This window comes from Convolutriloba macropyga, chromosome 11 (assembly GCF_964194025.1).
Source record: "Convolutriloba macropyga chromosome 11, txConMacr16.3, whole genome shotgun sequence".
Lineage (NCBI taxonomy): Eukaryota > Metazoa > Xenacoelomorpha > Acoela > Convolutidae > Convolutriloba > Convolutriloba macropyga.
The window spans coordinates 6,064,964-6,086,835 of NC_134478.1; the positions used below are offsets into that span (position 1 = coordinate 6,064,964).

Consider the following 21,872-nt stretch of genomic DNA (forward strand, 5'->3'; position numbering starts at 1 on the left):
GTGAATGGATTGTGAAAACCATTTAGAAAAAAATCCGATCCAAAAAAACGAAAAAACTGTAAAAATCAGAGTGAAATTGCCGCATGTGAACAAAGAACCACTACCGAGAAACCGAATTTTTGTTCAAACACCATTTTTGCACTCTACTTTAAAATTAGAGCGAAAAAAATTCACGCCGCAAAACCACTCGCTTTTTCGCTCCATTTCCTGTTTCGGCGTGACCAAAATCACTACTCCAATTTGACTTCAAAAATGATGAAAATGTGTGAACAGATCTTAAAAAAAAGACAGCGCCCCAATACAATTCAAATTCTTTGAATTGTAAAAATTCTTTGAATTGTAAAAAAGACAGCGCCCCAATACAATTCAAATTCTTTGAATTGTAAAAATACGTCGCCATTACTCTTCCGCGAGTTGCAAAATGACAGCGCACTAATACAATCCATATTTGGAATGTAAGAAAACAGAAGAAGGCCAATACTATCAAAATCGCCATTAAAAAGAACAAAGACAAAACGTTCTAGAAATGAAGTAGTTTTTGACTACTTCTTGAGGTTATAGTAGTATTCAGTAGGCTTGGATTTTAGCAATTAAGCCAAGAAAGTAGCTTATTTATCACGGATATGTTAAGCAACTGTTATTATTGCAGCAATATAAGAATTAATAACAGTTTTTACTTAATTTGTTATTCCAATATAAAGCAATTTTTATAACTTTTTTGAAATGCATTTATCCAAAACTTTTTGTTATATCTGGGACTGTTTTGAAAGTAGACATTATTGATCTCGTTATCTATCCGTGCTTTTTTCTTGTACAACATGCGTTAGTTCAAGAAATAGCGAAATTAATTCTTTTTTTTCAGTTAGGAAGCTACTTTTGGCTGTGAGAGTTGATTACAGTGTAAAGAAGACTCACTCGTTATCACTCAGAGACAATGCAGAGCCAGCTGACACAAAACTCGACGATTAAAAATGAGGCAATAGAAGCAGTGGATCGAATCAGTTTTGTGCCCCCCCCCCCCGTACGTTATGCGCCCCCGGTTACAGAACACGTGCCATTGCATGGTATATCATCATGTAAAAATATGGCACGCGCGTCGGGGGGGGGGGGATGGGGTGCAAAACTAAGCGGCGGGGGGGGGCACAAACGGAAAAGATCCGAAACAGTTTTTAGTTTTTATATAATTGTTTCAGACCACGTGACAAAATGACTTTGCAAATATCGATTTGCTCCGTCACCGTCACCCACCCCCCCCCCCCCCACACACACACACACACACTCCAGACTCTATTGGTCTTTTCATTTGCTCGACCTTTAGACTAGGGAACGAATGAGACGTTTCCAAAATCTGCCGGATGGATTCATGAAATGCTTGCAATCAAAACTTAATTCGGCTCAGTTTTTAATTATATTGCAGGCTTTGTTTTAATTCTACTGCTTGGTAAAGTGTCAATTAAATAACCTATTTCATATTATTGAACAGATATTTATCATCAATTCAGATATAATTTGATTCATTGTTATCAATGTCACGGCCTTTTTTGCGACATCGATTACTTTTCGAGCGACCTTGAATCGCTTTCATTGGTGACTTTAATTGGAGTATCTTTCGACATTTCTGTACATTTTGTCGATTTCTCACGCGAGCTCGGGGTCAGTTTCGAACCACAGACGCTGCAATAATGCACAGGTACTTTGCAACGTTTAAGTAGCAATGGAATAATGCAAAAAGGCCATAAAAATAGAACTAAAAGAATAATAAATGCTATATAAGCTTTTTTCTTTCTTTCAGTTGAGACTGTTGTTATTACACGTAGATTGCAGTCTGCGCAGAACGCAATGACGGGATCAAAGCCTTCGGGTTCAGTGCAGGAGATATCGTCTGTGACTGGCTGTGGCTCGCTTGATAATTCTGCCAACTCATTGCTGGAACCACTTTGCGTGAAGCTGTAAAAATATTTAAGAAATTATCATTATTCACGTTTTGTGGATCTTTTCCGCTAGCCCCCCCCCCCCCCCCCCCAGTCCTATATAGCATATATATATATATATATATATATATATATATATATATATAATAATTAAATAATTATAAATAATTCATATGCACACATAATGTTAAAACAAACACAAATGGGGGTGCCGTATTTTACTTCATTTTAATCGTAGTTCGGCCCATTTCAGTTCATTTCTCACACAATTTTCCAAAATTTTTATGACCTGGGTAGCAGACTGGATGTTTCGACAAGAATGAATGGAGCCCACCCAGGTGGAGGTCCCATCCAGAAGTGACCTCTGATCAGACCAAGTCCAACGCAAACGGTGTGTTCCCAGACCAAATTTACAGGGTCTGATATTTGGTTCGAGTGGACTAGTATAATCGGAGGTCACATCGGTCTGGGAATGGTATGATCAGAGGTCACTTCCGGATGGTAATGGTCTGATCAGAGGTCATTTCCGTCTGGGTTGGTCTGATCAGAGGCGGATTCAACCGCACAGTAGTCTGATCGGAGAAGCTTTTGAGCGCTATCGGGTCTCAGCAGAGACCATTTCGAGCGGAAATTTTTTCTTTTGATTTTTTGTTTTTTTTTTACCGCGAGATGTTGACTCTGCCAAGAGGCAACAAAAAGCAGCATTCTGATCACAAACACATCTAGAGTCTGATGGCCTTGATCACAACCAAAGGGGTCCGGCTGTAGAAAAAGCCAGTCCACTCAAAATTTGGATTAACTATAAAACACGACGTTTTATATGGAAAGCTGTCTAAATTCATCCATTGAGTTCAAAATTTGCACTAATGGTATACTAAAAAGATTTTTTCTCAGCAGTTGGACTTTCTTTTCTTTAGCAATACTTTTAGAATGGTCTTTTCTTTTTATGAATTTTATTATGCAAACATCAATTTTTATGAAATGAATATACAATAACAAAAATAAAGAAACTCGTTCATAGTGAAAACCATTCACTGATAAGAATATTTTGAGCGCAATTGAGTCTGATCAGAATTGATTTTGAGCGCACAATCTTCTGGACGATGGTCTGGGTTTGGCCGGTGCCATGGTTGCACAATTGTCTGGACAATGGTCTGATTTCGGTCCGATCAGAGGTCATTTCCGCCTGGAAAGGCCTGATTAGAGACAGTTTCGATGCACTTCGAGCGCACACCGTGTTCCGAGCGCATTTTAGTCTGAGCAAAGTATACTTTTGTCTAGAAGGGTCTGATCAGAGGTCACTTCCAGATAGCACCTCAACCAATTTCAGTGTGGGCAAATCTAATTTCAGTACTTATTTAGAAATATTATCATGTGCCATTTTTTCACTTGTCAGCTTTGTGCAAATGGAGAATGCATAGCAAGTTGGAGTAAAAGTAAGCCGAATGTTACGTAATAGTTAATACGGAAATAATTCATTTTTTAAAGTTATATATTGTTAACAATCAAGACTGCGCATAGTTTTTACGATTTATAATGTACTCCAGTGCACCAGGGAATTAAAAATAAGGGTTTTCTTAAGAGATATAGCTATTTCGAGGCCATCGGACCACGGTCCTTTCCATGCCTCTCATCTGCTATCGGACGCAATCCGGAAATCGCGGGCCGTCATTGTCATATTAGCACTAGGGATAAACCATAATAATGCTATCTCGAAAATTTTCGGCTAACTTGGCTTTTTGTTCGAAATTCGACTGGCTTACCTATCAGCTGGCTTGACCACCACCTGTGCATTTAACTTATTGTAATATACAGTTATACAATAACCGTTTTGAGGAACTTCCATAAAATTGGGCTCCATTTACTCCATTTTCGAGTTTGCTCAGCTTAAATTTGACTAATTTCGTGGACTGTCGATATAAAGAACCTAATCTTCAAATTTGAGAATTGTTTTTCCATCACTTTTTTTTATGGTGCTGAGGTTTTTCATCCGATAATGCTGCAATTTTGTACTTTCTGTGCAAAATGGAAAAACCAATATTTTTCAAACTGAGATCAAATAAGTGTAAGCAAGTCATAATTGTAAAATATTCATAATAAGGTATAATTTTTTTATTGAAATATAATTTGTGTATTTCCCGGAAATAAAGGAACATCGCATGTGTCTTTCTGTTTCAAATTATTTCTTTAAAGCGCAATTACAATTTGTGATATTTCTGCGTTCTTTCAGAGGCAATGAGGGCAGAGCTCGACCGGAACGAATTATCAAGAATGATGCAAGATAGCATATACTTTGTAAGATGGTTCAGGATAATCATCGACTGATCATTGATGACGATCTTGCAAGATAACTTTTTGTGTCTTCCGGTATCGCGTTGGAATCTGTATGCGGACATATGTTATGAACTAAATCATGTGTCTGTTAAATAACTACACGAAATACATAAACTACATGATAATGAAATTATTAAAAAAAGACTCTATACCTGTATAATTCATCAGTATCGCTCAGCGACAGGTGTAAATGTTTTGCCTTGTCTTTACTTTGGGGGTGTTCCTTGAAAGTGCAATATGATTTCATAGGAGTGATTGTTTTGTTCTTATTAAGTATCGTTGTATGTTGTGAGATTGTGACTGATTTGGATGGAAGGGTGTACGTGTAGTAAGACACCTCAGCATAGTTCACAAAGTCAGAGTCATCAGCCAGTTTCTTGCTTGGTACCTGGCCTAAATCTCCAAGCCGTTTCACAACGAAAAAAAAACAATTGAAACGCGTTTGAAAAAAAAAACTGAAAAGCTGAATGGGCAGAAAATGACAGTCATCGTCATCCGAAATTGAAAATAAAGTCTGAAAAATTGAACAATTGTGATATACAAATTTATAGAAACTGATTAGTGGCAAAATTTCTTAAATTAACCCCCCAACTTTTATTTTTTTTTACCCCCAATTTTTTTAGAAGTAAACCTTCCATTCCTTACGGCCTTGCAATTTTCTTTAGAAGGCAGTTGTTAAAAGTTACAAGATCCCCCGTGTGTTTTTTACATAGTTAAATTCTTTTAAATTTCATTGGAAAAATATTAACCCAGTCTGCAAGATTGACTTTTTTGGGTTGTAAAGGAACCAAGTTCCTTTATATTTTATCTCCCCCCACACCCTCATTTTCCTCCCCCCACCTACACTTTCGTCCTCCAAAACCCTTTCATTTCATGATTTTCATTCCCCCAACCTATTTTCGTTGAAGCTTTTTATATGTTGATTTTATTGAAGAAGTCAGAAGTGGTTGACGTTCACTTTCAATATTATTTATAGTAACGGATTTCCCGTTTTTGACCATAACTTGTGTGCCAATGGCGCGAATTATGATGTATTTATAGAGCTTGATTTGCTACCATAGTTGCGACTTTCAGAAATACAAATATTAATGAAAAGTTGTCTTGGTATGCAAGACTTAGGCCGAAGAGCATAAACATTTCTGGCGTATCCTAGGGTCAACAAAGGACCTTTGAAACTTGCTCGACGCAGACTGAGGAATTTTTGATTTTATAGGGGGGAACTTAGACATTTGACACTTAGCACATTTTAAACTCTGGTTTTGATAACTTCACACTTTTTAATCAAAAACATCACAATCACAAATGATCCAACTGATTTTTAATCTGGCCCTAGAAGTGAAGACTGAGATGAGAGTTCTCCTGAAAAGGATGCTTGCGTGGGATGCCTAGTCACGACAGATGGGCTGGTCTTGCTTGCGGATTTGAATGTCTTCATTTCAAAAGCTGGATTTTAATAGGCGACTAGTTATCATTGGATCAATATAGTATCTTTTCGCATTAGTTTTGAAAGGAGTAGGTCCTCCTCTAGGTGAAATTTAAAGCACCACCAACACACACATTAACTTAGGATTAGTTGCAAGGCCTGGTATGCCCTTGCTACCTTAAGGTTTATAGGAACGTGAAGTTATCCCCCCACCAGTGTCAGTAGACACACACAATAGTCGAAAGGTAACCACCACAGGTTAGGGTTCCTTCTGTCGCGCTCGAGAATCAAATAGGCAACCAGACAAACATCTAATTTATCTAAGTTTGTAAGAATTTCACTGATTAGTGGAAAAGTTTAACTCTATGCAACTTCTGATTAGCATCATATCTGTATCAAACATCACTTAGTGATAGCGACAAGCATAAACATAGCAATCAAACATTAAACAAAAGCACAGTAAGCAACAGCCTCATTTAAATAATAGGTTTAACATAACAAAAACTAGAATAGGGCTGTTACAAGGAAACATAGTGCAGTAACAGTGCAGTATAAACTTTGTAAAATAAGAAAAGTCTTCTAACACAATCAACATGCCAAACAAGTCCAAAGCATCATCAACACCAAAGAACAGCCTCAAGCAACAACTTCAGCTAAAAGTGATAGAGTGGAACGCAGTAAAAGACCTCTTCGAAGAACAGAGCAATAGTAACGAAGGTCTAAGCATACTACGTGAAACTTTGGAACTTTTGAGGTCTCAAAAAGAGCAGTTGGACAGAAGTTGCAGTGAACTCATGAAGCTACAGCTAACAAGTGAAGAGTTGACAACACTTGCTAATGAATCTGCTGAAAGAAACATAACCATGCTGAAATGCGAACAGAGAGCAAAAGCACACAGAACGGATGCAAGTGACACTGAATCTGCTTTCAACACATCAGCAGCGCCTTCCCCTAATCTACTGAGAAAACAGTACCCTTTACGCAATAGAGCAATGAAACAAATGAAACATCAGTTGGCAAGCCGCAACAATCAAGAAACAAACAACGCTGACTCGTCCGACTCAGAAGACCCTGATAATTCTCAACCCGTTTTTAACATTGAAGAGAGAAGAAGGAACAGAGAATTTCTCACAGGGGCATTGAGAATAGATGAGGGCTGGCAAAATTCAATTCGATCTAGAGAAGAGAACCATGTTCGAGGACAGAACCAACATGAGAGTGAGGATAGAGCTGGGCATTTGCAACAACCACTTTCTTTTCACATCAATAGCCAAGCTGGTCCTACCATGAGCCTTAGGTACACACCACAAAATCAACAACCACTGAACAGTTGTACCGGGCATGAAGTACACTATAACAACGGCTCTAACAACAAACTATACAATGGCTTCCCGAGTTTCCCGAGTTCTCCACCAGACTGGATGCAACACCAGGCACTGATGATACAGAACACAATGAGTTTGCCCAAGATATCAATTGATAATTTCACAGGTGATCCTTTGAAATGGCACCAGTGGTTCAGCTTCTTAAAAGCGACCATTCACAACAACAGTGGCCTCTCAGACGCTCAAAAAATGACATACCTCCAAAACTCTGTAACACATAAGGCAAGAGATTCCATAAGTGTATACTCATACAATGGGGACTACTACCATGAAGCTATCGCTGATCTGACCGTAAAGTTTGGCAAACCACAGCATATTGTCGCTGCATACCTAGATCAATTGGAGAAGTTGCCGAAACCCAGACTGGACGAAACAAACACTTTTGTGAGCTTTTCATCCTTCTTGAGAAGACTGGTACAAACATTCAGGCTTCACAACTTTGAAGCTGACCTCAAGTCTTCAGCCGTCCTGAGAATGGCCAGAGACAAATTAAACGCTACCATGATAATCAGATGGAATCAACACACAAGAAGCCAAGCCTTGCTGCAACCTAACCTTACCCACATTGCTGATTGGATTGACTCCTACGCAGAGGCGTGTGAGGACATCTCCCCACAACGGAACCAGAGAACCAGAGTGAACAGTTCTTCTAGAAGGGGGCCACCAGATGTGTCATGTCAACTCTGCTCACAAAACCACAACCTTGGTCGATGTCCCGAATACTTGGAAAAGTCAGTGCATGACCGACAGTGTTGTGTGAGAAGGTTCAATCTCTGCCCTAACTGTCTAAGAGGTCATGAAAAGGGTCTCTGTCAATCAAAAACAAGGTGCCTTGTGGACAGATGCAATGGCTTCCATCACTCAACACTCCATAGGACAGATGCAAGGCAGATGCAACAATATGCACAACCAAATGGGAACTGGAACCAAAACTCACAAAATAACTTCAGACACCAAACCAACCAAAACCAGTCAAACTATGGACGTAACTTTAACAATGAAAACCAAAGGCAGCAGACGAGTTCAAACTACAACCAACAGAGTGGAACTCAAAACAGACATGGTGGATCTAACAGCAGTACTTCACACAGGGGCTACTGGAACAAAAATGGTTTTCACCCTCAGCCAATGAACACGCAGAACGACAACAACAGACAGCAGAATAGCAATCAACGCACTGTGGCTCAGCAGCAGGCAACTACTCCGCAACAAAACTACACCTGCAGCAACCAGCGGGAGACTTCTTGGATCAGACCGCAGATTCAGTTGCAGGCAATACCAGTAACACTTTTCAACAGAGATCTTTGCATTGAAACCTACGCATTGCTGGACAGTGGCAGTGACAATACTCAAATAACACAGAAGGTTGCTGATGCACTTCAAGTTCAACAACTAAAAGACATAACCCTACCACTAGCTTCACTTCATGGTGAACACTCAGTCAAAACAGCAGATGTCATGATCGGCATAGGAGCTTTGTACAGCAGTTGTCCTGTGATCAGAATCCCTGTGTACGCAACAGCAATGGACAAGTTTCGCATGCCAAGAGTTCAAATTGAAATGTTGAATGAGATCTGCAGAGACCATTCTCACCTCCAGAGCATAAGATTTCCAACAATCAGGGACAACCGGATCGGAATACTGATTGGAGCAGACGCATTCACAGCAACAGTTCCCAGACAGTTCACAACGGGACCCAGTGGTACACCTTACGGAGTCAACACTCTGCTTGGCTGGACACTGACCGGGCCCATTCCTCAGAGGTACACACAGAAGAGGGTCGGACAGTCAAACAGCACAAACATAACACTTTTCAATCATATCAAGAGACGGCAAGACGATCCAGATGAAGATCTTCTCCAGCTCTTCTGGACAATTGAAGGAGTGAACTTCAATCAGTGTTCTTCAAAGGGACAGTCTTCAGATGACAAGGAGGCGGTGTCCAGCCTCAATGATACCATAAGACACATTGGTGACAGATAACAGATTGGACTTCCATGGAAGAAAGACATCACACTACCTAACAACTACTTCATGGCCAAAGTTCAGTGGCACGCTCTGCAGCAGAGGTTGGAGAGGGACATAAACTTGAGAGACCGCTATGAGGAAACAATCAAAAAAGATTTGGATAAAAACTACATCACAACTGCAGACCCCAGTTGCAGACACTCTGTCTGGTACCTTCCCCATCACCCAGTGATCAACAAACAGAAACCAGACAAAATCCGCAGAGTCACAAACGATGCTTCCAAATATAAGGGACTCTCACTCAATGATGCATTGCTGACAGGGCCGGATCTTTTCTGCAACCTGCATGGCCTTCTTCTCCGCTTCAGACAGTACTCAGTGGCAATCACAGCGGACATCGAGGCAATGTTCATGCAGATTGGCATCCAACCAAAAGACCAAGACTATCTCCGTTTTCTCTGGACAGAGGATGGCAATGAAAAGATCTTCAAATACAATCGACTCATTTTTGGAGCCACATGCTCACCTTCTTGTGCGATATTTGTTCTGCAGAAGTGTGCAAATGACCACAAACAAGAACATCCAGAGGCCTACACATCAACCATGCAGCAGTTCTACATGGATGATTTCATGCAGACCTACCCTTCTGAAGAGGAGGCCCGCAGATGTGCAGAGGAGATCAAAACTGTTTTACATACAGGAGGATTCAATCTGACGAAATTCTTGAGCAACAGACCAGCCGCAATAGAAAACCTACTGGAAGAAGACAAGGTGGAAATGAAAGCCCAAAGAATCCTTGGTCTGACGTGGGACCCCAACACTGACAAGTTGATGCTTGCAAAACCGAAGTTTCTCTACACAGGACAACAGATGACTCAAAGAAAGGTTCTTTCAATGGCAGCTTCTCTGTTCGATCCAATCGGACTGATATCACCCTTTGCCATCAGAATTAGATGCAGCCTCCAAAGAATCATTAAAGAGGGAAGAAACTGGGATCAACCTGTGTCAGAATGCTACCAACAGGAACTACAGGAGTGGATGGATGAGTTCGACAACATGACTTCAATTGAAATTCCTAGATGCTTGATTCCCAGCACCAATGGAACCCATCAACTTCACACGTTCACTGATGCCTCAATGAGTGCAATTGCTGCCATAGTTTATGTGAGGACAACGAACGCCCATGGATCTTCCACATCCCGATATGTGATCAGTAAAACAAAAGTGGCACCGATCAAGCAGTTGAGCATTCCAAAACTGGAATTGGAAGCTGCAACACTTGGAGCAGAGCTAGCTGGGTTCTGTGAGAGCGAGATGACAACTACAATAAGTTGGATGACAACACTTTTGGACAGACAGCACCGCTACACTTGGTTGGATCCAATCCAAGCAAAGACAGAAAATGTACATTGCCAACAGATTAACCAAAATTCACGAGAATTCCAACCAAGAGAATTGGAGACACATCCCTGGAAAGATGAATCCCGCTGACCATGGAACACGAGGCCTCACCCCATCAGACATACCAAAGCTGTGGCTTCAACCACCGGACTTTCTGAGCAAACCTCAAGACTCTTGGAATTTTGCCGAGGACAGTGATCCCCACATATGCGCCACACAAGCGACACAACTTCAGACGCCGGTCATTGAGGTTGACAAATTTTCAACATGGAGTCGACTGCTCAACTCTACTAGAATGGTGTTCCGGGCAATAAGACGCTTCAGGGCAAAAGTTCGAACTAGAAGACAAAACGAATCACCTGAGACATCCAACACTAACATTTTTGCATCAGATGAGAACAGGGCAAGGAACTACCTCATCAAAATGTCCCAAAAGGAGTTTTCCTCAGGAACAATTTCTGCACTGTTGAAGGGAGGCAATCTTGAGAAAGGAGACAAGCTGATGCCCTTCACACCCTTTCTAGATGAAGACGGACTCTTGAGGGTAGGAGGAAGACTCAACAAGGCACCTCTAACCTACAATGCAAAACATCCGCTTCTTCTCCATAGCAGGAGCAAAATTGCAAGACTGTTGATTGAAAAGGCGCACCATGACTGTGGCCATCAGGGTGTGGAACATGTGAAGGCTCACCTGCAACAGACTTTCTTGATGATTGGATTGAGAAAAGTGCTGCGAAGTCTGGGGAAATACTGTTTCATTTGCAGACGATGGAGGGCAGACAATGTGAGACAGAAGATGGCCGATCTTTCTGAATTCAGATTTCCAGTTGCAAACAAGCAGTACCCTTTCGTCAAAAAAGGAATGGACATGTTTGGACCTTTCTACATTGAGGACAAGAGAGAGGGCACCCAGATGCACTACGTCTGCTTGTTCACATGCCTGGTCACCAGAGCTGTCCACCTAGAAGTATGCCATGACCTCTCAACTGATTGTCTTCTCATGACAATCCGCAGATTTGTCTCACGACGTGGATACCCTGACCTCATTGTGAGTGACAATGGCAAAAACTTCATTGGAGCCAACCAAGCAATGAAGTTAAAGTTCCAGAGAAGCTACAAGCCAGACAATGAGTACATCAGACTGCAATTGGCTCAACAGAACATTCAGTGGACTTTCAACCCTCCATTGGCACCACACTTCGGAGGAGTCTGGGAAAGGCTGATACAGACCGCGAAGAGGAGTCTACTAATAGTGCTGGGCAGTCGGAAACTAACACTCTCAGTTTTCCAGACAGTTGTGGCAGAGGCCGAGGCAATTTTGAACTCCAGGCCATTAACTCATGTGGGCTGCACCATCTCAGATGAGGGACCACTTACTCCGAATCACTTCCTCCTTCGCCGACCTCACATGTGTTTGAAACCTCTTGTGAACAGCAACCAGCGGTTCTCCACTAAGGTCTTCAAGTTGACGCAGACACTACTTGATCACTACTGGAGCAAGTTGCTGAAGGAATATGTTCCTGAGCTCAACAAGAGAACGAAGTGGCAAAGATCACATGATGAGCTGGATGAAGGTGACATTGTGTGGGTGCTCAAGGAGTTCACACCCAGAGGCATCTGGCCTCTTGGGAAGATTGTGAAAGCACACAGAGGTTCAGACGGGATAGCCAGGAGTTTCGACATCCAGACGGCTACATGAATGGTACAAAGACCAGCAGTAACCCTAAGCCGTGTGTTCCCACAATCGTCAGGTGCGCCGGAGGGTCACTGAAACAAGTTCATCGAAACACACACACACACACACACACAAAACTCAATGTCGGAATGAAAACTTTTTGTTTTATTGTGTTTACATTTTCATATCAAATGCTTGCTTTTGTTGCCGGGAGTGTAAAGGAACCAAGTTCCCTTTTTATTTTATCTCCCCCCACACCCTCATTTTCCTCTCCCCACCTACACTTTCGTCCTCCAAAACTCTTTCATTTCATGATTTTCATTCCCCCAACCTATTTTCGTTGAAGCTTTTTATATGTTGATTTTATTGAAGAAGTCAGAAGTGGTTGACGTTCACTTTCAATATTATTTATAGTAACGGATTTCCCGTTTTTGACCATAACTGGTGTGCCAATGGCGCGAATTATGATGTATTTATAGAGCTTGATTTGCTACCATAGTTGCGACTTTCAGAAATACAAATATTAATGAAAAGTTGTCTTGGTATGCAAGACTTAGGCCGAAGAGCATAAACAGGGATATTTATATCTGTTGCTTTAGTTCTTGAACTCGACAGGAGATCGAATTTTTTGAAGCTTGCTTTTCTTACTCCCTGATGTGGGGGGGGGGTTGTTGAGGTGACTTATAGAGTGGTTGATAAATTAACTTTCGGAAAGGCTTCAGATGATAAAAATAGGGCTTAATAAAACATATTTCCTTTAATTTTAACGTTTTTTTTAAATAAAAAGTTATAAATTGAAGAAAGAATAAAAACCGTTTAAGTAAACTTAAAAAAATTTGTGCGCAATTTACAGGCGTTTTTTAGTTGCACACTGCCTTCATGAGTTTCGAGCTGCTTGAAAGTGAGAATGAGAGAGAAAATTAAATATTAAATGGAAACTGAAAAATTCAAAAATGTAATTGTCAGTCACTCAAACGGTCAAACGCAATCTAGCATAAATTTTGAGAAGAAAAATATATTTGCATTTCGATTGCATTGCCTGTTTTAAACGTCACTCGAGAGTAATTTGATCTACTTAGAAAAATGCGGTTACCACATAAATTACTGTTACCAAAAAACCTACTTTCTGCCTTGGGAGAAAAGAGTTCAACGCCGACCATTGATTTTCGAGATTGTTGGGAATTGGTTATATAACAACCCAATATTCAGGTGTGTCATATCGTTGCTCAGTTTGTTCTTTTTACTTTTTATGCTTCCTTGATTGGTTGTTAAAAGTTTGTGTGTCGTTCTTATTAGATCAATTCCTTCAGTCAAGTCAAAAAGTGAAATCGTTTTGCTTACACATTTTGGAAATCTTTCGAGGCGGAAAAAACTCTCAAACATATTAATACGTAAAATTTGTGACATTGTTTTTATTTCTGAGTTTAGTTTTAGACCGGCGCTTCAATAAGTGATATCTCGATTCTTTTAAACTTAAACAAAGCAATGTATGTGAACAAAGTATTCTTTTTGCTAAAACTCAACTTAGAGATTTTTCTCGTAACCCTATTTATTAAAAACAGGTCAAGCTCACGCTGAAAATATCATTTTTGTTTTTAAATAAGAGTAATGTGCAGGGTTGCTAGATTGGTGAAAGGAGTTTCTAAAGCTCATTCACTACAAAAAACACGACTAGTTTTCAAAATCAAAAAGGTCTCGTAGTGATGTCTTTGGATTAATCACAATTTGTTTTGTAACATATCGTTTTATTCTGGAGAATAAAATAATATAGTAATAAAATTGCAGCGCAACATGTATTGCTTTCGCCTAATTTTCAAACGAAAATTCGAGCAAATTTTGTGTTCCTTGGTGGAGTCAATCAATAAAAATTAAATTAGGTACACCTAGTAATAGTTGATTCGGAACCAAACGTGAAAGGAACGCCGCGTAAATAATAGCAAGAGGTTGGGTTGCTAGAGTTAATTGTAGTGGATTCTTGGGAAAAACTGTTAAAAAGGGGGAAAGCTGAAATGGAAAAATTACGAATATTTTATATCTTTTCTGTTACTGCCGCCACCGAGCTTAGTGGGTGCATGTTATTTGCACCCCCAAGACGCACGTGTCTTTTTTTACACAATGATTTACTATGTAATGACTCGTGCTCGGTAACTGGGGGGGGGGGGGCACACGGAAAAGACCTGACATTTCTTTACCAACTTTTCCATGAAATTACCTCCAATTTAGTCCGCCTTGCTCACGAAATGAATTCGATGCCGAAAAAAACGCCAAAAACCACAATCACACTTTGTCACTTTCTACTATAAAGGGGGAAAACAAATAACAATATCATCTTGGGAAAACATAATTTTTAGCATGTATTTGTTTGGCTATCAATGCTAATAATTGCCTTAAAAGACATTTGCGAAACAAAGCGCGATGCGTCTGAACAGAAATTTCAATTATTTTTTAGTTTCATTTTTTGTTGCCTTATCCCTGACATGTTTGCTACAGCGCCCGGTTACTTAGATACAAATGAGTAAACAATCATTCAACATTCTTAAAAGCCATCATATCAGTTGGTGCTAATCTGCAACTTGTTTCAATTCTCCGTTATAAGTAATACGAGGGACTTTGATGCAACTTTTTTATTTATCAAATGCTCTCGTTGTTTATAGTTCTGGCCAACATGTTGTTAACATCGTGATAAAACAGTGGCAAATTCGAATGAACGTGCTCGTGAAAAACGTAAATTTTAGTGATATGGTTACTCTTGTATCTTTAACAACCCAACTGTTGTATTAGCTAACCCCATCTACTCTTAAATAATTAGAGTTTAGAGGACTCTAACCTACTATCTCCAGAACCTCGGCTACACCGTTTCACTAAAGCTCTGGAGAAGTATCAACTTTAGTACCCAGTATGAAGTCCGCGACCCAAGACAGGCATTGGCCAGACCGATCATAACCAAAGATAGATATTGGCCAGACCGAACAGACTTTGGCCACCCTTTGTCAGACCAAACAGACTTTGATCACCATTGGCCAGACCGAACAGACTTTCTCCAGTCCATTGGCCAGACTGAACAGAACCACGGCCAGACCGTTGTCCAGAGCGTCGGTCAGACCCTTGTCCATACCATAGTCCAGACCGAACAGAGTTTTGGTCAGACCGTTGTCCAGACCATCGGCCAGACATTTTTGACAATTTAACTACATATTGGCGAGTGTCGTTTTTTGTCAAACCACATCAAAATTGTCTGTTAATAATTGTTTGAAAAAGTCGAGTTAGAAAGTGTATGATAGCCCATGTTGGGAAAAATTGACAATAACGATGTAAGAAGCGTCGGTTTTTATCGGTTTTTGTCGGTTTTATCGGTTTTGCTTGTAAGAAGCGTCAGTTTTTGACGGTTTTTTCGGTTTTTGACGATTTTGCCGAAATCGTCCGTATAGTTGTAAGGAGCGCCGGCTAAATCCTGCAGCAGAAATAAATGTGATCTTCACAACCCGTAAACAGACCGGAAAATGGGTATTGGCCAGACCCGTGTTGAGAAAGACCGACGAAAACGATGTAAGAAGCTATAGCTTGATATACCATAATCTGGGTTATTACATAAGGCCTGTCTTAACCAATAAATCTTTTCTTAAATTCTGCTCATATATAAATTGATAAATAAGGGGAGAAGGAAGTGAAACGGCTCCTAGTGATTTGCTTCCTGGATCCAAAACTTGTTCCACTGGCTCCGTCTTCAGCTTGTCCCCAACTGCTCCGGTGGCCGACAAGGGTCGCTTCCCGTCCACATTTTTGCTATCCCTGCGTGCCAACATTATGGAGCAGTTTTTTGTAAGTTATTTTTAATCAATAATCTTGAGCAATTATTATAAAACTCAGCTAAAAGAATTTATTACTGATATCGGAATAAACTGACGTAAGCTAAATATATGTATATTGATAATGGCTATGATATTGACTATGTCTAATGATTTGAAGAACACTGATTTTTACCTAAACATTACGAAACGTCAAAAGTCACAAAAGTGAACAGTTTCGTTAAAAAGTGATACTAAAGTTCACAGCCATTTTGGTAACCTGTTTATTAGAACATTTTAATAATTTTCCTTGTTGTTAAAACCGATTTCCATCATAAAGCAAAAAATCGCAAATTCAAAGAAATGCACGATACCTAGTATCAACTATTATATGATTTTATTACAATTAAAACGGCGAAAAATATATGGATGAATGATTCATATCTTTTTTTTTGCTCTGAATGCTAACCGAATTATGTATGAAGCCATCCTATTTTTGTGGCATGCTACTATTTACCGTCAACTTTATCGTTTGCAAGGTACTCTACATTGTCAACTTAAATCATTATTAAAATGCAATCCATGACCTGACTTATTTCTGGGAAGAAATCATCTATTTTTGGTTATAATGGGAGTGAAAAGTGCATATGGACTCAAAGTATGTATAATAAACAATAATGAATAAACCTTCATTATTTTTTCTATATTCTGTCTTCAAAATTAATCAATTCTCTATACGTATAATTTCACGGATAACCTTGCAAAATAGAGCAACAACTTTTCTGTTTATCAAAATCAATTCATAACTTTGAAAAATCGCTCTAGCTCTGAATGAAAAACGCCAAATGTCATTTTAAAGCCCCATATAGATTAAAATATCATTTTTAAGCGCTTGATTTTCGTCCAGCTGGCCTCCTTTATTTTTTATTTTGCCAGTTTGAATAATATTTGCACTTCAGAGTTGGAAAAAATGCAATATGGCTTAGCTAAAATTTTCAAAAAATTGTCTCATTTAGTCACTGTTAAAAATTGGGTAGTCTTTTCATTTTTAATTAATTTTTTCCGTGCTTAACATCCCATATCTCTTCCTCTCTGCGGTTTATCTCTCAGTTTAGAGAAACCAGCCCCTTTATGAGCCTCTTAAGTATCTTTTAGTTCCGACCCCTCTTGAGGGGGGAGGAACTATATATTCAAATGTTTTTTTTTTGTTCAGTCAATTTCGGCCGATCGATATATTCATTGTAGAGAGTTGAGACTGGTATCATTAGAAAGCTTGTCCAGCGTAGAATATGGAATTAAAATGATATATTTTTTTGATTTTCGTTTTTTACAGGGAGATATCGAGGTTTAAACTTTCGAAAAAATAGAGTGAATTCCGTTGATTTCATTCACCTTTTTTCGGAATTTTTGACTAAAATTTTGACAACTTTGATAAATTTCAATAGAATTTTTTAAGAAAACATTGTTAATTTTACGTTTTAAGACAAAATATATTGTCGGTTACTTTTATTGAATTTTTTTTTGTCACAAATTCTGGTCAAATATTTCACAAAATTAAGACCTTTTCATCAAAAACAGCACGAAATAAGTCCACTCTGATTAAATTTGCAGGAAGTGCACACCGAAACACCAATAACACAACCGTTGTAGACTAAAAAGGGGGCTAATTCTACTTCAACTTCCGTTGAGAGTGCTCGCTCTGTAATTAAAACTTTGCCGTTTTTTGCTAACTGTATTCGTTGATTATCAAGAACGCAGCATTTATTTTTGTTTTTCTTAACTAACAAAATATCTATATCAATGACACTCGAAAAATTAAATACTCCTAATGGACAATCAGCATAACAGGACTAGTTTTGTGCCAATCTTGGACTGTTACAATCCAAAAATAATTCGGATTGTCATCAGTCGGTTTTTTAAATAAAAAATTCGATCTTTTTTATATTAATTAAATAACAGAACATTTTAAACCGAAGCTCACTAATGATAGGTCCTATCAACCTCTTAATTAGCTCCAAACTAATGTTTCTAGTTGATTGCTTGAAAGCTTATGGTCGTTTGGATTTTTAAAGTATTTGATTTTTAAATAAAAAATGACTTATTGAACTTTGCCTCCATTTTTCTCCTAATTTGGTCATTTTGTAGCTTAGTGTCAGCAACCAAAAAGTGCTCCTTCTTTCTGCTAAATTAAAAATTAGTCTTTATTGTGGTTTAACGCCTTAAGTTATGGTGTTCCGGCTTTGATACTACTAGACTTCACAATTTCTTTTTTAGTTTTTATGTATTTGCCCAATTTTCATGTTTTCTAGTTTTGTCAAATTATCACGTTATTGGTTGTTTATATATCACATCCTCATGGTTAAATTAAAAAAACGCACAATTTTCAAAATTTAAATCCTTAAAAATATAGGCTGTGGTTCTTTACCGCTTCGACAATACTTTCTCGAAGAACTTAATTGAAATTTTTAATTTCGTCTTTATTTGTCATTTTTACTTTGTCTTTTTAGTCCTATTTAATTTCCTGTACAATGACCCAGTTTAGTTGGCTTTTCATGGATGAGTATAAGATCCGATGTTCTGATATTTGAAGATAGATGATGGCTTTCAAGATTTTGAAAACAATTGTTTTCCAAAATGAAAAAAAAAACACTTCAACTTCGCAATTTTGTTCCTTTTATTGTCTGTTTGTTACATGGTCTCGTTTATTAAAGCTTAAAGATGACACTTTTTTTGTCAAAGGAAGGCGTCAAAAGGGATTGAAGTAACAAAATCTATAGTTTTAAGAGAATTCGTTATGACTTTACTGGCTTCGACGCGGGTTTTTCACAAAAAAAAAGTAAATTAATTTTTGATTTTTGTCATATTTGACGTTCTTTTTATAGACATAAGATATATTCCGGATAATTGCAGGTCTCACGTGCTTCCTTTGAAAAAATTAATGAATCTCTTCTATTTCTTCATTTTGTAATTAATGGCTTTCATGTCTTTGGAGATAAATTTTCGATGAAAACAAGTATTACATAATCTTGCTTTTTTTTCTTTTTTGTCTAATTGTTACCTTGTTTCATAAATGAGAGGTCACATAATACATTTCAAGGGAAGGTGTCAAAAGGGATTGGTGTCACAAAATCTAATGTTTTTAGAGAATTCGCTATGACTTTACTGGCTTCCACACGGGTTTTTCACAAAAAAAAGTAAATAATTTCTTGATTTTTGTCATATTTGACGTTCTTTTGGTAGACGTAAGACGTATTCTGGATGATTGCAGGTCTCAAGGGCTTCTTTTGGAAGAATGGAGGAACCTTTTCAAATGTTTCATTTTGCAATTAAGGGCTTACATGTCTTTGAAAACTAATTTTTTTCGAAAAAAAATTAAATATTACAATTTTGCATTTTTTCTTATTGACTCCTTGTTACTTAGTTTCATTAATCAGCGGTCACATAATACATTATCGGTGTTCGACGAAAGTGCAATCGAACATATCTTGGGGGCCAAAGTATGGATTTACGGCTTCCAAAGCATTTTTTGGCAAGTTTTAATTGATTTTTTGTTTGTTGTCTATTTGTTGTTCTTTTTGTAACTGCATAAAAAAGTGAATACCGAGAGTCCTTAATTCCCTTCTGTAGAAGCATTGTAACTGTAAACCTATGGGAACAGAAACCTTTAAAGTTTCTGTTCTTTTTTGTCTAATTGTTACCAAGCCTTATTATGAACTGGTGAAAAACCATTTTTTTCTGGTGAAATACAAGTTATTTTGTTTATTTTCAGTTTTATCTGACGCTATTTTGACTTTGTTATTAAGTTTTGTTTTTTAAAACGGACATAAATTTTTTGATGTAATTAATGTTTGTTGTTTGATTTTGCCCTTCGTCTTCGCTCGCTTTCTTAATATTGGCATATCCCATCAATCTAAAGCATAATTTTTTTTACTCCACTGAGTTATTTGCTTTGGAAGCTATCTTTTCGTTCATCCACCAGTTTTTCTATCGGTTCCTCATTTGGTAGATAATTATTCCAAAATTGTGGATGAGCGGGGTCGGAACTTTATGTGCGATTGCACATTACCGAGCCTCCTTGTTTTTCATATTTTGCTAAATACCAAAGCAATAGGAGGTTCAAATTATGTTTGATTGATTGATTGTAAATATAATTTTTCATTTTTGAGTTAATAAAATTCCGAATCTAAGATAAAACTTTCATTTCTCTATTTCACTTATGCTTAATCGGTTACTCGCTTTGTTGAACTCGGCTTCAAAATGATTTAGTTGGAACATAAGTTAGAATCGTTAGTCTGGAACAAAAGATATATATGCTTAAGTTTAAGATTTTCATGTTTGTTCCACAATAAAAAATTCCCAGTAATTGTCCACTTTTTCACTAAGACATTGTAAATGTGTTATTTTGTAAAAGTTAATATGGTACACTAATTTTGTTCACAAAAATTGTTCAACAATCGCTGTAGGTTTTATTCAATTTATTTACCCAAAACAAACTTGTTGCGCTAACATTTTGGCAATTTTCAAAATTGAATACTTTTCAGTTCATCAATTTTGAACTGATTTAATTGAAAACAACTAAATGGCCAAAAATGTCTGACTCCGCTTCTGCAAATTTGACTCATGGCACCTACCGCTTTTTATTCCAATTGATTATCTCTTTCAGCATACCTAGTACGATAACGAGCCTAATGAAAACGATGTGCAAAAGTTTCAACTCGCTACATTCTAATTAGTTTTATAGGAAATTTGATTCGCTGGATTTCTTCACAAAAAATATGTTTTCCCAAGAATGATTACTTCGAAAACAAGTAAACAAAATTTCAGGAGCTAAGTAATTTAAAACTGCGAGCTGAGTGATTTCATTTTGATAGAAAGCATTCATGATATTAAATGCAATCTTGGGGCATCGAAAAGTCAAAAATTAGAAGACTAGGTTTTTCTGCCTAACCGTTGTTTTTTTTGGTAAAGAATGCCTGAAACTTGGTTTGATTCTTGACGTCTCACCGTCAGGGGACTGACAAACTAAAACGTTCAAATTTCTCATTTAAGAGTTATTTAAACTTTAAAAAGCACTTTCAACTCTATTTATTAGGAACAAAAATTCATAATTCTTTGTTTCAGCCATTGAGAACGACTCAGCGTGTTGCCTGAGTGGTACACTTTTCCAATGTAATTGTCCTTCGAAGCAGCATACCAAACAAAAAAAAACCGACGAAATAGCTTTTAATCTGAATCAGCACTATCATTTTATCAATTTTGTGTAATAAAACAGCTAAAATTGATGAATATTTTCCCAAAAAATGAAATGCAATTATTACCTGTTTTCCATTGACCTTGACGTATCATTTCATTTGGCCGTGACTAAAATAAATGCCAAACCAAAACTCATACAATTAGGTTCTGTTACTGAAAAAAAACTATATGTACTCTGTTGCACCTCGCAATTGCGTAAAAATTTTGACATTCAGTTGTTCATTGGAAAATTTTAAGTTATGTAACGTTTTGTTGTAGAATTTATTATAACTATAGCTGAAAAAACATCAAAATTTCGTGCCGATGCTTCTTTCAAATGTCTCTGCAGAAAGTTATAAGTTATCGGCGAGTCACATTTGATGCTAAAAGTTCAGATAAAAGTTTCAACCACGGTTATAACACTGAATTCTTCTAGCGGGCAAATTTTTCGTTTGAACTTTGGAGTTTTTTTAAAGTTTGTTATGATGTTAATTACTCACTTTCTTTAAATGTAATTACTCACTTTCTTTTCTAAGTGGTAATGTCTTAATAAGAAAAAACAACAGAACTGAACAGCTAATTCTCTTAAGGTCGAGCAGTCGATCAATACAAAAAAGAAGCATCCAAAAATGGAATAAACTTCCGCGTGAAGTCCGGATTATCAGATCACGCTCAAAGTTTAAACGCATGTTAAAACAGCATCTGCTCCAACAATTCAAACTTGTGCCGTTGGAAAGC

General features: G+C 37.9%; 1 protein-coding gene across 3 annotated transcripts; it reads right to left on the bottom strand.

Moving 5' to 3' along the window:
• Nucleotides 1-1,397: 1,397 nt before the first annotated feature.
• On the bottom strand, nucleotides 1,398-16,115 carry LOC142349464 (uncharacterized). 3 transcript variants are annotated; one of them, XM_075401046.1, is made up of 4 exons: nucleotides 15,794-16,115; nucleotides 14,949-14,965; nucleotides 4,418-4,602; nucleotides 1,398-1,947 (listed from the first exon to the last, which is right to left on the bottom strand). In XM_075401046.1, exons 1-4 carry the CDS (start codon nucleotides 15,918-15,920, stop codon nucleotides 1,554-1,556), a joined length of 723 nt encoding a protein of 240 aa, XP_075257161.1. In that variant the 5' UTR covers nucleotides 15,921-16,115; the 3' UTR covers nucleotides 1,398-1,553. The 3 variants fall into 3 exon arrangements, with proteins under 3 accessions (XP_075257161.1, XP_075257162.1, XP_075257160.1); XM_075401047.1 differs by lacking the exon at nucleotides 4,418-4,602 and having other exon boundaries at nucleotides 14,945-14,965; XM_075401045.1 differs by lacking the exon at nucleotides 14,949-14,965 and having other exon boundaries at nucleotides 4,418-4,657; nucleotides 15,793-16,115.
• Between the last annotated feature and the right edge of the window lie 5,757 nt (nucleotides 16,116-21,872).

Coding starts and splice junctions, on each gene's coding strand:
- LOC142349464 (XM_075401045.1), bottom strand. CDS start 15,920: ATGTTGGCACGCAGGGATAGCAAAAATGTGGACGGGAAGCGACCCTTG. Junction 4,658..15,792: donor CCAGGAAGCAAATCACTAGG/AGCCGTTTCACT, acceptor TGGAGATTTAGG/CCAGGTACCAAGCAAGAAAC. Junction 1,948..4,417: donor GATACTGATGAATTATACAG/GTATAGAGTCTT, acceptor ATATTTTTACAG/CTTCACGCAAAGTGGTTCCA.